Source organism: Lagopus muta, chromosome 1 (genome assembly GCF_023343835.1).
Source record: "Lagopus muta isolate bLagMut1 chromosome 1, bLagMut1 primary, whole genome shotgun sequence".
NCBI classification, from domain to species: domain Eukaryota; kingdom Metazoa; phylum Chordata; class Aves; order Galliformes; family Phasianidae; genus Lagopus; species Lagopus muta.
This window is the reverse complement of record NC_064433.1, coordinates 94,761,099-94,777,587: the sequence shown is the minus strand read 5'-3', so window position 1 is coordinate 94,777,587 and position 16,489 is coordinate 94,761,099. Positions and strand designations below refer to the sequence as shown.

Sequence of the window (16,489 nt, the reverse complement as noted above, 5' to 3'; positions counted from 1 at the left end):
GAACTCAATACAAAAATAGTATAGAGAGAAGCTAAAGATAAGGACTTTCTGGAAGAACTGTTTTCCTCCTAGCAGATTACTCAAATCTGTATGTGAATGTCTGGAACTGACTACTTTAAATATTTAAACATTAATACTAGCAAAATAAGTTCTAAAAACTTATGATGCCCTTACGCTTTTTACAGTAATGCAATATAAATACACACACACACCCCAACAACAACTTTTTTTCTTGCTAGTATATTATACACAGACAACACTGCCTGTGTCTGTAAACGTTACCTCTGCAATCTGCATAATTTCTATCTACATAAAATGCAATATTCTTAGCTTTTACATGAATGAAGAACTGCAAAACATTGTTCTGCTACACAATTTTAACGATCCCCAAAACAAACAAATCCATGAATGGCTAATTAAGCTGCTAATAAAAGAGCAGCAGTTCTATGAATCTGTTACTGGAGTGATAGCAGACAAAAAGATGACCCATAACATGAAGATAATGTACACTCTTAGCACATGGAATATTCCAACCTCGCTTCAGATTTTGTGACAGGTAAGCCATCTCAGAATCACCTTACCTTAACTGAGGGATTTTTTTCACGCATTACTTTATGATACATAAATGCACAGAAAGGGAATATTAATGATGTGTTAGATTCATAAGCACCAATAACACAAAAAATAATCATGAAATATTATCAGAAAAGTTACATAAGATGTTTGAATGAATATTGTGTGGGTGAAATTATCAGTATAACTACATGTACTTGTATGTTAAGTGCAAAGATACCAAAATTTGATTCACATCAGGATGTATGCATTCAAAAGCTAAACAGACTCAGGAGCAGACAGAATAACAACAGTATACCTTAATGGATCTCTTTGGTAATTAAACATTTTGAGTGTCAGTGATAACTGCATGTCCTTATGTCCTTGTTTAGAGAAACTGCACAAAAGCACAATTAAAGACAAGGGGGAGGAGTAAAAAAAAAAAAAAAAAAAAAAAGAAATCAAACCCACATTCTGTTCTGCCAGCCTCTTCAGAAGGCTCAGAGCAACTACAGAACTACAATGAATAACATGACTGATATTAACAGTCATCCTGGGTAACCCAAAATTCTGTACATTAAACCAATTATGAGCAATATTGTCTATGCCTTACAGATGGCAAATGGAAAGAGAGTAAGTACTGTACAGATCTGCTGTTTAAAAGTAGGAAATATGACCATGATTATACAAAGACACAACTCAATTTTGCCAAGCATTCTTTGGAATACACATTATTTGCTAATAGTTATCAACACTTACCGTTCTCACCTTTTATCTCTACACTGAGCATAGAACATTCTATAGTAGCTGAGCACACTAATTTTGATAATGCAACATAAATAAAAGGCAGTATAGCAGCAATTAGAAAACAACCTATTTATATCTAAATTATAGAAAATATCAGTAACCATTCTCTAGTGTCGTAAATTATTGTTTAATCACCACATTTTTGTTGCAGAGAAAAGTTTTCTCCCCTGCTCTGCAAAATAAAATCAGCTTTCTCACACCCCTGAATGACTAATCCTAAATTTCAATTCATTCATATTTATTACTGAGACAATTTTCTAAGCCATAATAAACACAGCATTAAGTACATATATTGAGCAAACATTTCCAGTACGTATTCTTTGCTTTGGCAGATTCCATTTCATTAAGATCAGATTTTTAATGGATTTTTTTTTTTTAAATGTGCTAATTTTGTTGATGGGAGCCCTGAGACTGTAGTATATGTATTATACAAGCACTCCCAGTTGATTAGTTCTCTTATATATGATTTCATATATTTCTTTCCTTAATTACTCATTGCTGACCCCTGTTATCATTTGACATCTTTAGAACACAAGCTCAAATTGCAACAGCCAAATTTTCAGAAGTATATCACAGTGAGGGAAATCAGTATTCATGTATAAATAACCACATCCAGTGATAGGTATTGCTGTGCATATAATGACACGAGGCATAAAAATTGTGGTATTTGACAGCTCGAAGAAACATTCAGTTAATTTCTGAAAGTCAGGACTTCATGCTCATGAAATACAACTGGTGATAAGCTTTCCATCATTCTGTGTTTAGCTCAAATTCCTTAAGCTACGGATCAATATTCTTAATTACTAAGCGTTAAGAGTTAAGTTTTAAAAGGCTAGATATACTACATACAAACAGAACACTTGAAAAGTTATAGTTAAAAGCATAGCACTTGCCACCAGGGTGCTAAGATTTGAATAGAATACTAAGTAGTTGCACAAAATATAGACAAAGAAAACTAGACATTACTCTTTCACCATTTAGGGTCACTTGCACAAGAAGATAAATTGATTTTGTTTCTTGTAACAACCACAAGATATTTAGGAGAAAACAAACAGGACAAAATGAGTAAGAAATGTCACAAGAATTGAAAAGAAAAAGGTTTGAACTAGGACCTTTAGCTTTGATCCATGGGGCACAGGAGAAAAACCATCTTGTCCAGGTGGAATGAACAACTCCCATTTCCCATAATCCATTTTCTTATATGGATGAGAAAATGGATTCCAGCCATCTGTAAAAGGAACATAGAATTAAGTGTATTTATCTTAAAATATGCCCTATTAAAATTCAAAGTCATAACAGTATTTTCAATCTTTTTCAGAATACATTTGATTTTCAGCGATATATAAACAAATACTTTTAAATCAGCTACTACTGCGCACTTCCTTTAGGAGAGGTTCAATATGATGTTCACTGGGAAACCATACTCCAATTCTACTTCGACAATTTCTGATTACAGAAAAGGGAAAAAAAATATTCTTGGACAAAATAAAAGCCATCTCCATAAACCATATACCTAAACCAACTCTGGATACGGACACGCATACTTATAGTTGCTTCTGTTTTGACTAACTGATGTCCTTAATAACACAAAGTATATAAATGAGGAGAATGAGGAAGGAAGCAGCTGACAAACCTGGTAGCAATAACCACAAAACCACTTAAAACTAAATGCTTTGTAACAGCTAAGAATGTTAGCCTGAAATGCCACGGTTATAATTAATCAAATCCTGAAGAGGGTTCCCTTTTCATTAAAAGAAACACAAAAACAAAACACATTTACTGAACCAAGCTTAGATTATATAATTCAAGATTCTTCAATATAATTCAAGATTCTTCATACTGTTTTGAGTCACTGAACTCTGGAGAGGTGTGAGGTTAGTCATGATGACATGCTTAACTGAATAAATGCCTGCCAAGAAAATCGTGTGCATTTCTAAAGATGTTCAAGGTTAGTTCTTATGAATGCAACCAAATATACAGCTTCTGAACTGACTAGCAAAAGGCAATGTAACTATTTCTGAACTAGAAGAAAATGCTAAGCCAAGTTTCAAAATGACTTCTTATTTTTGCCTTGAAACTTGTCCACCTCACATAGCCCACAGTAACAGCAAATCTCATGTTAACAAGAAACCAGTCTTGTTAACTGGTTTCAGTTAACTGAACAGAAAACTGAACTGCACCACAATTTCCTTCTTGATGATCTATTTCTATATTTCCTACAGTAAAATGACAGGTGGTTTTCACCTCAAGTACAGAAGCATAAGCAGTCTTCTGCAAGCTCCTATGTATATTAATTATATATAAGACTAAGTATATACACTAACAGCTGATAAATACTTCTACTAAACATATTAGTGGTTGAAAGTAATTAGAGAAAAAGTAGACATGACAGCAAAACTTACAGCCTTGCTCCATGGGCAGCAGCTATTTACACTACTTTGAAACTACTAGCCTACTTGTCTACAGGTTTTGATTGCTTATTTTTGTTAGGTTTTCCATTGTTTTTTGTTCGGTTTGTGGTGGTTTTTTTTTTCGTTTTTTTGTTTGTTTGTTTTTCTTCTTCTTCTTAGTGTGCAGTAGTAGATGCTGAAGAATAAGTTACTTGAATACTTATTAAAAAAAAATAGAGTAACACTTGATATCTAACATGATTCAACATTTCACTGTACATAGCTCTGAAAATACAAGGATTAACCGAAATTCATGTTTTTCATTCTTCAGTTTGAATACAGATGTGTGCCATTCCGCCTTTTTGCAGGAGATATAACACTAGAAGTACCTCCTTATGGACTATCTCAGTCCATACAAATGTCAAAGAAGGAGATTAAAAAAACCCAAAAAACTCACATATTCATACTTTGAGCTAAAAGTTCTTAATATCAAAGTTCTTATTGTCTGCACTATCAATTTTTACTTGTTTTCTGTCCTTGAATATAATTAACTTAAAAGGTTAAGTAGTGGGAATTAATACTTGTGGTGTTTCGTTTTTGTTTTTTTCTTTCATTTGTTTTTTCCTGTCTTTCAACCAAACACCTAAGAGATCCACAGATAATACTTAAGGAAGTAAGCTATTATGAGAAAACACCATTATCCATTTAACCACAGCAAAACTGAAAGCAAGTCATGAATTGCCTTGTTTTTAAATCACATATCATTAAATTTCAGTTTAAAACTGAAGAGCTGCTATTTTAAGTTTGGTTTGCTTCCTTGTAACAATTCAACCCATTCTCCCTCCAGTAGTTCAATTACTCTTTCCTCTTTATGAACCTGAGCTTTTTTTTTTTTAAAAAAAAAATCTTATTAACAGAAAACCTGATATTCAATTTAAATACAATATGATCATAAATTTAGTTTGAAACTTTAACCTGTTTGAAAACTTGAAGAAAGGTTAAAGGGATTCAGTTTTAATTAAATGCACCTATAGCAACCTGACTCTAAATCTTAGGGTTTTGCAACCCAATTTCTCATCAGAATATTATTAAAGCCAAATCATCTGAATTGAATGACAATCTCCCATTCCTCTAGGCTTTTTGAGTACATTATCTTCCCTTTGGGAATGAATACTTTACTACGACTGATGATGAATATGATATATAGGACAAATGCATTTTTTTCCACATTAAAGTGAACTTTTTTAATCTTTTGACTTCTTACTGCCACATTTCATTAACACAGATACAACTATTTTAAGTTCTCATTCCTAAAATTCTGCTTCATATGATGTACTACATGAAATATTTTTTAAATGAAATAGGTTTGTTCTTGTGAGCTTATTGTTGTTGCTTTGTTTTTTAACTGTCTTCCCAGTACCAATACATGTACTTCCCTGCAAACTCTACTCCAAGACAGTTTACAATATATACCCTCATTTTAAAATCTTAGGTATTAATTTCATTAAGTCTGTTTTCAAAACAGCTAATCTTAGATTACATTGTTTAATTTAGCCCATTACAAAGAAGAGGCCTAAGATGTAGCTGATGGTGCAAGATTGCAAGCAGGAAAGAGAAAAGGAGAATCGTGTGTGTTTATAAATGTAAAGTTTAGCTTTTAAAATTTCCTCATGCAGCCGCCTTACAGTCACTATTAACAGCTAGCACCACTGTAATCTAGCAGGAGGTGAACTATAGCCATGAGTTGTTACTGAGTTTTGGAATCAAAAGATGCATCTGATTTTTGTATTAAAATTCACATGATGTATCAACCTATTTTATCAACATCTATTCAAATTTAAAGACAGGGACTGTTTGAAGGAAAGCTACCCTGTCATATGTTAGGTCAAATTGTATCAAATGGGACCACAGCTGAAAGTGCTGTTACACAAACCTTTCTGTTCATCTTCTGCATTAAAGATTTCCTAAAAGTAATCACTGTCTACGTGCTCAGATTGTAAGAGTAAATAGCAGACACAGACCCTTTAATCAAGTTCTTAAACTAAAAAAAAAAGTGACAATTAAAATAGATACAGTTTAGGCCTGATGTCTGGGAACTATGAAATACTGAAAAAAAAATCTCAAACATATCTAAAAAGTACTGTGAGGGTAATCTACTTAAATTTCTTTCTAACAGTGCACATTTTAGTACAAAGGCTTAACTGCTCTACCACCAGATACTACAGTTAACAGTGTAGGTAAAGAGTCTTACCATTTTAAAGTTATATAGGCATACAAAAAAAAAATTAGAGAGTTGAACTAGTATTGCAGGATTTAAGAGCAAAAATGCACCTGACTTGTATTTAAGAGTTTGCATAACATGACCTAAGCATGGCTAGCCTTCTGACAAACAAGCAAATTTATGATTTTGTCTCAAGCTCTACGTAAGTAAATCAATGTCTTCCCAGTTCTCAAACTAAGCAATACAGTTCCTCCACTGTGATCCTGCCACCTTCCTGTTCTGCCAACACTATCCCTTCTTTTCCCAGAAGAGAATAGTACTTTTTCATGAGCACGTTCAATTAGGATTTGATATTACCATTTTGAAGCAGCATTTGTTTCTACACTCTCATGATTAGTTAGAATCACAAAAAGCCTTGGCTCTTGGGTAACACTGCTGTTAGATTAGTAGAGAAGATAAATCAGGTTATTTCACCTGTTATTTTCTCCCTCCCTTCACACAACACTACAAAAGCCTAACTGTATATCTTCAGAAAGGTTATCAAGTAGTTTAGGTATATTCAACTAATGCTGCACCGTGATCAGGCTAGAGTCTTTAGAGAAGTCATTTTATGGACATAAAAATAGAAATACATAATTCTGATACATAATACTGAATTCAATGGAAACACATTATTAGGTTATTCTAATACAGAAGATTAAGTTACTAAATGCCACTATACTAGCAACACATCATATGTATTTTTGCTATTAGAATTGAATGTTTGCCACAGCACTGTTTTTAAGTGAAAAGGATATTGATCTAAAACACAGTGTAAGGGAGAGGAAATGTTCCTGAAATACTTACTGAAATCACCTGTGAGAAACACTGCTTCTGCACCTGGTGCCCACTCTTTGCAATATACACCACCATCCACAAATTGGTTAACTCCAAAAGATTTGTAACTTTTTGAAAATTTATTAAGACCTCCTTCATTGTCATCAATGCCCTTCAAACGTTTGTAGAACAGAGCATACCTTTAAAAAAAAAAAAAGAATAACTGAGACATTTCTCTTTACAGAAATAGAAAATAAATTATCAAACCACAATTTTTTATAGTTGCAATCCAGAAAAAAGTTGCAGTTTCCACTTCTGTTTTCTCCACTTCACATGAAGTCCTTGCACTTAAAGTCTAAGACTCTAAGGAGTCTACAGTTCCTGATTGGCAGTTCAAAAATCCCGGTGTTGCAACACAACAGGAGAAATTCATACTCTGAACAGCTTAATACATTTTCATCTATCTTATTAATACTGAGCAAGGACATCATAGGGATAATTCCATAGGCCTGGTACATCTATTATGACCAATTTTAATAGACAAACTCTGAATACTGAAAAATCTGCAATACAGCAAATAGCAAGCATGGAGGAAATAGTCTGGCACTGCTTAAACAATTTATCTAGAAAGATCATCAGCAAAACTACGTAGTCCTCTGCCACTGGAACTAGTTGGTGAGAAGTATATACATTTACTTACAGTCAAACTTTAGAGGACAATACAAAATAATTACTTCCATACTTACCCCTGTTAGGGCTAGAAATGCAATAAGCCTCTAATGTAAAGTTTGATATTAACAGCTTGGAGTTCTCCTGTCAGACATTCCCAGCAATTCAGAGACACACTATAGCCAGACACGCTATAGCCAGATAGTACACAAAAAAGAGTGTTAGATTTGCTTCCCCAAGTGTGAGCTACTATGTGAAGAGGCATGGCTGAAGAACTTCAATTGAGAATTTTATTAATGCTATCTGCAAGGTTATTTTATTTGCAATTTAGACATGTACCAGTGTTCTTCATAAATGGAAAGGAGGCTTCTGAAATGTATAAAAACTGGAAAGAACTGAAGCAAAACCAACTTGTCTGCCTCATTACACTTACTGTATTTTGAAAAAGGAAAAATAAACATTAAAAAAAAGCTAACAATATTACAATATTACGCTTCGTTGGTTTAGAAGAAAAAAGAAAAGAGTTACTCTGCCTGTAACATTAGGTCTGGTGCACTACTCTCAGATTTGTTTTAAAGTTTTGTTTCAGAATTGGTCTTCATTAGTTCAAAGTAAGGGATCAAAATGTCAATTTACTGGTTAAACAGAATAACATATTAATTTTGAGTACTATGACCACTTTCAAGGTTAATCTCCCAGCAGGTTCGTATTACAATGTTCACATTTAAAAACAGCAAGATTAAAAAGATGCCTCAGGATTCACTACAGAAAAAAACATTTATAACATGTTGCCCATCTACCTGCACCATTCCTTTAAATTTACTCATGAATCTAATCCTCAGAAACACACTGCAAAAAACTACTCTGGTAATCAATTTCATTTACACTTTGTATAAGTGTATAACCTATATATACACATCCAGTCAATGGAATTTTAAACAATTGCAATCAGAAATATTTATATCAATAAATAAAATGAAAGTTAAATACAGAAACAGAACAAGCAATTAAAACAGGCTCAGAAGCTCACCATATAGCATTTGGTAACAGAAACATTGTTCCCTACTGAAAGGTTCTATTTGAACAGTAAATGTATTCTAATTTGCTCAGTTTGGGGAAGGAATATAGTTTTTTGTTTTATTTAAAGCTACACTTTAAATATAGTCATTATACAAGAGTAAAGTGCTTGTGACAGAGAAAGTTCATTCAGACAACTGCTGTGCCATCGTTATAGAAATTATGAAAATTGGAACAACTAGTGCCCTCTGTGTTTGTTTTACACGATATTCCAGAAAGCATTCAGTTTTAATTCTGTCAGTGACCTCCTGAAGCGATCAAATATAGGACTATGGTTTGTTTGATGTTCATGAAAAAGCCACAGGCTTTCAAAATGGATCAATTACTTGTGCTGTGAACTATTCTGAAAAACTCATCTCAGGAGACAAAATACATCTGGCCACAAAACAAAGTTACCTTCCCTTGAAGATCCTGTAAATCAGAACAGAAGTGTATTTCTCTATCTGCTATAAAGGAGAGGATTCATTTAAGAGTGTTCCTGTAATCCAGGTGTAGCAACCTTAAGGTTTTGCTTTCACAGAATCTTCTTTCATTTCTACATCACTGAAACATTTTCATCTTTCAGACTGAAAGCCCAGAATCACACAAAGAAAATGACAGGAAAACCTTTTTGTTTGAACCATTCCAAAGGCTGATATGTTCATTCATGGCACACAAGCGTTAAAAAGAGGTGGATATCTGTCTGATCATCACATTTAGCAATCTCCTCTGAATATTACATGTTACCACTGGCAAACATGCACACAAATTTATATGACATATGTAGCTATACAGACTACAACCAGACTGTTAACAGGGAACAATCTGAAGGTGAGAGAATCTTGCAAAATTCCGGACATGTGACAGGAATTGCCAGCAGCATTCAAAGATAGAAGCCAGGATTAGAAGCCAAGTTCTGCATTCCACCTCTTAAACTTTTCTTTATGCCTTCACGAGCAACTGCAAAGTCTCATCAGATTTTTCTACTTCCTTATATTGAAGTTGACACTGAAGAGGTATACTTAAGTATGATTTCAACATTGTGATACTTCGAAAAGTACAACTGTTACCTTTGTGACAAAAATTAAAGAGAAAAGGAAAAAAAAAAGTTACAAGAAGATCCACATATTTTCCAGGGCTCTGGTCAGAGGTAAGTGGAAGATGTATGCTAGCTCCTTTACTACAGGATCGGGGATGACAAACACGCCAAGTACAGCTGACCAGGACTGCTGTGGTGCATTTCTTGCTCCAGGAATTCTTAAGAAAAAGCAAGCTCATGTACTATGATGGGATCATAGGACCACACCAAAGGCTTTTTCAATTCAAATCCCACATCCTTTCAACTCATCTCCATTAAGAGGCCAATGAGTTTTAAGCTAAAAATATCAAAAATTCAGTGTTTTTCTCCAGACTTAATGGAAACAGATTCAGACTGGGCATTACTACACATACAACCAACATGAAATACATTTGGTAGCAGACTAGCACTTTCACACCAGCACTCTTTCTTTTCTCCTCTGGTATCTCACAGTGAAGTATGGGTAACCATAAACATAACTTGGAACAGTGTCACAAAAATCTGTTGCTGTTATATTCATGAATCGTAAAACTCTGTTGCTTTGATTCCTATGCTTTATATGCAGCCTTGTTTGGAACCATACAATGGGAATGTAAGAATTGGCACAGATTTTAAAACCTGAAAATATGATATTGCACAGTGACTATCCAGAAAGTAGGTGCCTTGCCAGTAACACAGTTTCATAGAGAATAAAGATGAATGAAAATTTTAAAGATGGTATTAACTCAGGCCATTTTAAAGAGTTCTATTTCATGCAAGCAGCTATCATTTCAAAAGACTCAAATGTTTTGCCTTTCAACTACTTACGTAGTGGAAGTATGTAGATGTTAAAAAACAGCTTCTCAAAGCCTATCAGTTCAATGCAAAGCTAGACAACTCTTCCTCAAAGAAATAAATGTACTAGTTATTTTGTAACTGTGATACCTCAATTCCTATCATCACTGACTTAAGTCATCTAGCTAATCCCATTAAAAATGAGAAAAAAGACATTTAAAATAGTAATTTCTTTATGGCAAAATAAATAAATAAAATTTAAGTTTCCTCCTTCCCAAACTAAACTGTCTCAGTGAAATATCACTTTTGGCAGAACACTGAAGTTTGACGGCAAGTCATAATAATGAATTACGTCTCCACATAAAGCCCTCAGACCTCTAATTTTTAAAACAATTGGAGGTTTCTACTCCCCTCTAGCCACTTTGTATTATAAAATTTTAAATCTTTGTATTTACACTGAATTTCCTAGGTCTCATAGGAATCTAAATAGAAACTAATATAACCAAAGAGGTCTTGGCAGCATACATAATATCCTCATTTAATCACCATGGTGCTGCACTCTAATATGGCTGCATAATTTCAGAACATTTTTATGCCCACTCTTGCACCTTTTTAGGAAGTCATAATTATTGCAGTTTATAGAGCAGTCAATCAGCCTATTTTAAGACCTGTGGTGTCAACACTTACATTAATCACTTTCATCCCTCTTCTGCTTATGATGTTCACATTTCAGTAGCTGTTCATTTTTAGATTTTTTTTTTGTCCACATTAGTTTTTGTGCCATAATTTATTTCCACAATATTGGCCCAATATTAATGCAAATTTATTCAAAACATGAAAGTAAATAGGAGAGGCTTTGATGATGATATCTGGCATCCATATGGATAGCCCAATTCTGCAGACACCAAAGGGGAAAGGATATGAAAGAAAACACGCAGTAAGTTGTTCTCTGTAACCAAATCCTCTCATTTTCCAACAAAAAAAAAAAAAAAAAAAAAAAAAAAAAAAAAAAAACACAAACACCAACACTTGCAGGAATGTCAGTGTTAAAAATAAAAGTAGAGCCAAAAGGAAAGAAAAAACTCTCAAATACTTCAGTCTGTTATATTTCTTTTCCTTTCTTCTAATGTAGGTATTGCGTCAACAGTTTACAGGCTGGTTTGGCCTGTGACTAGCAGGGCAGAGGAATCTGCAGATCCGCACCTCTAGAAAGGGGAAACAGGGGACCCTGAATAATCAAAAACCAGCAGCAACAATCTGAGAAGAAACAGACTAATTTACTAAAAATGGTATCAGAATGCAAGATAATACACTATAATACAATATAATTAAAACTGAAACTAATATCAAATACAATTAGAAAGAGTATCTGAAAGCTATAGGCCTTACACTAATGCTGAGGAGATGCGTGCAGCTGAGATGAGCAGCAGTGAGGAGAGGCCTGATGATTGAAAAAAAGAAATGTCAGATGACCTACCAAAGACTTCTATCTACTCCCCCGAGCAGAAGTGATAGCAGCAGAGCTAACAGTCTTCTGTAGTTCTTCCCTTCCGGGACAGGTACCTGGAACTGGAGCATTAACAGTAATTCCCAGTGCACTACATGACGCTATGATGTGGAATGCCGATAACCAAAAAATCATAAAACCATTACATATTGGAAGGACTGAAAGATAGAAATAGAGTAGAATGTTTGGGTAATTATTCGGTTTTTGTCCTCTCCTTTAAAACAATAAACCTTATGGAAGTAAAAAACAAAAAAGAAAACAGAACCAGTTTGTTTTGAGATGTCATTTATTCATTTATCCTGTTCATAAACTTATTCCTGAAACCTCTGTGAGGAATGCTGGGTCTTATTTCAAAGCTTCCAACAAACAGGAAAGTCCAAACTGTCACTGTACCACACTTTCACCAACATCATACCATTTACAGATCACCCCTCTATAGGATGATTAAAACTCATCATTCTTAAAGGCTTATTTAAATGAAGACACTTCAAAAATTGGCAAACGAGGAATTGAAGAAAAGTTTATTTTAGCTCAAATAGATTACTACAGTGAGAACAACAGAAAGGATTAATATCTGGTTTTGACTGATATATCAAAAAAGGCTTAGGAGCTACAGTTCCCTTCTGTTATCACAGACAGCCCATCTTTAAGATATTGATGTCCAAAATTTTTCAATGCTATCATCTACTAGCAGTGACAGGTATCATTTAAAGCGCCCACACTGAATATTTATACAGCAACAGCTTCTTAAAATAAAAAAATAAAACATCTTGATAGCCATGTAAGAAGAGGAACTCTGTATCTGAAGATGTGGTGTTAACACTTCGGTCACAAAATTCTATACAAAAGCAGCTGTGCATTCTCACTATGTGTTCCTGGAAAGCTGGAGTAGAATTAAACATTTTCCAAGTAGTCAAAGGAGGAACATGTGGGAATATTGAACATGATCACAAAACAATCACCACTAATAGTGTCCATCTTTATTCCTTCTACGCCCCCTACCATTTCACAGAAGAAAAAAGGAATGAAAAGATGAAAGTGGAAGCCAGAAATATAGATTCAACATCTCTAAATACTTCAAAATAAAGAACATGGCTATTTACAGATTACTTTTTCCAATATTGCTGCTATTAATTTGCAGATGTAGTTACACTTTCAACAACAGTAAAGTCCATGCAGATAGCTATTGCTATGATTACTGAGTCCCCACATCTCAATTTCTCATTTAATCAATAATTTATTCTCATACACTGTCCTCATTTAGCTTCCTGTAAGGGAATAGCCTGAAAGAAGACAGGAGAAAGACAGAAAATTCTTCCCAAATGAGATTTCTGCAGTACAAGAAATTGAGCACAACTTGCAGAGCGTGGCAAAAACAAATTCCCTTTTCTTTCTTTGGCAGTTTTGGTCACTAGTGAAAGGATATCAAAACAGAAGTATTTTATTTAATTTTATTCTCCACCTCCTCTTACTCATCTTTCTTTCATCTAATCATAGTATAAGACTCATAGAATCATGGAATGGTTTGGGTTGGGACCTATAAGATCACCTAGTTCCAATTCCCCTACCATAGGCAGGAACCTCCTGCTAGACCAGTTAGCTCAAAGCCCTATCCAGCCTGGTCTTGAATGCTTCCAAGGAGCAGATATTCACAACTTCACTGGGCAACCTGTTCCAGCATCTCACCATCCTCACAGTAAAGAATTTCCTCCTAACATCTAATCTAAGTCTACCCTCTTCTAGTTTAAAACCATTTCCCCTCATCCTGTTGATGCATGCCCTTATTAAAAAGTCCCTCCCCAGCTTTCCAGTAGGCCCCCTTCAGATACTTGAAGGCCACTATCAGGTCACCTTACAGCTTTCTCTTCTCTTGGCTGAAGAACTCCAGCACTTTCAGCCTGTCATCATAGGAGAAGTGCTCCAGCCCTCTGCTCATCTTTGTGGTCCTCCTCCAGACCTGCTCCAACAGCTCAGTGTCAGCTTGTGTTGGGGGCCCCCAGAAACAGACACAGTACTCCACCAGGTGGGGTCTCGCAAGAGCAAAATCACCTCCCTTGACCTGCTGATCACACTTCTCTGGATGCAATCCAGGATACACTTAGCCTCCTGGGCTGCAAACACAAACTGACGGCTCACACTGAGTCTTTCATCAACTGCCATTTCCAAATCCTTCTCCTCAGGGCTGCTCTCCAGCAGGTAAGTACTGCTATTTCAGGACAAAAAAAATTAACTGCACTGTAACCTAGATCAACTTCATAGTTTTAGATGACTGACTTGCACTATCTAAAGAGAAAGATATGGTTAACCCATTTAAATGTTAAGTGTATTCATTTACAGTTGAACATCATGTAACCCTTGAAGCGTCCAAAGAATTCCAGGAGTGTACGCTTTAAAATTACAAGATACCAATGGGTGACCTTTAAAGAGACAAAGTCTGTCATTTCATTTTGTTTTTCTAAGCGTTACAAGCAAAGATTTTGTTTCTGAAATCATGATCACTGTCTGTGGGTGGCTAAATCAGACTCCAGCAATAATTATTAAAAATCTTCATTATACAAATACTTTGCCTCTTTATCTCAAAAAAATCTCAAAGCAATGTAACATCTATTTTCAGCTAAAAATGGAAGATTTCACAGATTGTCCAATGATAATCAGTTTATAGTAGGTGTCACACAAGTAATTTGGATATACAGGTATTCCAATAGGAAACTTACACAGTTAAAACATTTGTTACTATTCCTACCACTAAGGGAGTGCTCAAAATTCAAGATCTGGTTCCTCCTCTCAAAAAAGAAAGTTTCAAAAGCAGCTTTTTTCTATTTTTTTTTTTTTATCTAGTATGCAAATAACGAATAATTAACTAACTTAAGTGTCTGTGCTACATCTCTCCAGATAGAATGAGACTGTAATACTGGAAGCTACATAAGAAATGGAAATAGAAAAAAAAAGTTAAAGAAGCAGAAAAAATTCCACTACACCTTAATTCAGTCAAAATTCTCAGGCATCTTCCATAGTGAGTAAAGGGATACAAAATCCCAACTCACCTTGGATGTCCCATTACTTCAATATAAGGAGATAGCACAGCTTTGTGTCAAACTAAATGCAGTATCTTAAACATTAGGAAGATACCTGCTTGGGATAATTAATGAGTAATATTTGCTCTATTAAAACTTATTCATACCCGACAAAATAACTGATGAAGCATAAGCTTTTTTCAAAATATAATGCAGTGATTTGCAAGTCGAGGTCTAACAACACTATGCAGCCTGTTTCATGAGCACAAACTATAAAAATTATCAGAAAATAAAGAGCAACTATAAAGGCTTTCTTGGCATCTTATCAGCAGCTGCTGTTTCTCACAAATGTGAAGACTAATAAACTAGAAATTTAATAAAGACAAATTTCAGCAGTATTTTGCAAGATTATTTGCTGACATATTCAGGCACAGAGCTTTCTGCACAGTAAGAATACAGTTGACAAATGTCCCATAACAAATATATAGATTGCTTGATTCAGAACCAAATGCAAGAGCAATTACAAAGTGTATCAAATCCAAACTTAATGCAATCATTTAATAATAATTGCTCCTCTGAATTACCTAAACCAATCCACTTGTAAGAACACCGTTCATCACAATATTTAGAGGTTTCCTTACCTAAATCTCACATGTTGATCTCACCCCCTTCAGTCGAATTAGAAACACCTGGACGCATCTCAAAGTAAGTATAGCAAAACACTAATGTTTAGAAGGAGGAAGTGGGAAGTCTAGAGAATTAGTTAAAGACATCAATTTGAGTGAGAGAGAAAAGCATAGAAATACTTCAGCATTAACACTTCCTATGAGTAAGCTATTTTACATTTTTAGAGATTAAAATTATACAATTTTTTGTTTAAAAATTTAAAGACACTCCCAAATGACAGCCTCCTTCAAGATACTAACAGCATTACATCTTTTTGGAACAAAACGGCTGTGCATACTCTGTATATGCCAAAGCACGGAAACCAACTTCCCCATCACGAAGGAACAGTCTGAAGAAACACTAGTTTGCAATTACTGTCTAAAAGCACAATTCTGCGACTTTACATACAAATGAAAAAGTATAAATTTAGCAATAGTGTTCTTTATTTTGTTTTACACATCTAAATAGTTGGCAGTTAAACACTTCAGTTATCAGATTTCTCCATTTCATAGTCATCATCTCACTATCTCTGCAAAGTAATCTTAATTATGCATAAATTATGCTCCAAAAAAAATTCTACTGTAAAACTTTGGATGCCATCTTAATAGAGAAGCAAAACAATTTGAGGTAGTGCTTTTTAGATTAACATAATTAGAGAGAAACTCCATAGTCAAGCAGAAAGCTGTAGGAATGTAAAGAGATTTCTTTCTCGAAATCAGCAGACTAAGACTGTGTTAGCTCATGTTTCATATTACACAAGAGAAAATAAACTGAAAGGTCAGTTGAACAGTTACAGCATTGCCCTTTTCCAAGGTAATCAGCAGAGCATGTAGCAGAGACGTGAACACGAGCGTGACTGGAAAGACGGGTGCTGATGAAGCAGCGCTGCCACAGGCACATGGGACACAACACACTCCCCACGTGGCACTCCACAGGCCA

At 34.7% G+C, this 16,489-nt stretch overlaps 1 protein-coding gene across 3 annotated transcripts in view; it reads right to left on the bottom strand.

Moving 5' to 3' along the window:
* The window catches only part of GBE1 (1,4-alpha-glucan branching enzyme 1), a 152,786-nt gene that overhangs the window by 110,388 nt on the left and 25,909 nt on the right, over nucleotides 1-16,489 (bottom strand). For all 3 annotated transcript variants that reach the window (XM_048933938.1, XM_048933939.1, XM_048933940.1), the window contains exons 2-3: nucleotides 6,817-6,986; nucleotides 2,472-2,587 (exon numbers count right to left, since the gene is read on the bottom strand). In XM_048933938.1, the coding sequence (XP_048789895.1) occupies nucleotides 2,472-2,587; nucleotides 6,817-6,986 (286 nt within the window). The remainder of the gene's footprint in view (nucleotides 1-2,471; nucleotides 2,588-6,816; nucleotides 6,987-16,489) is intronic.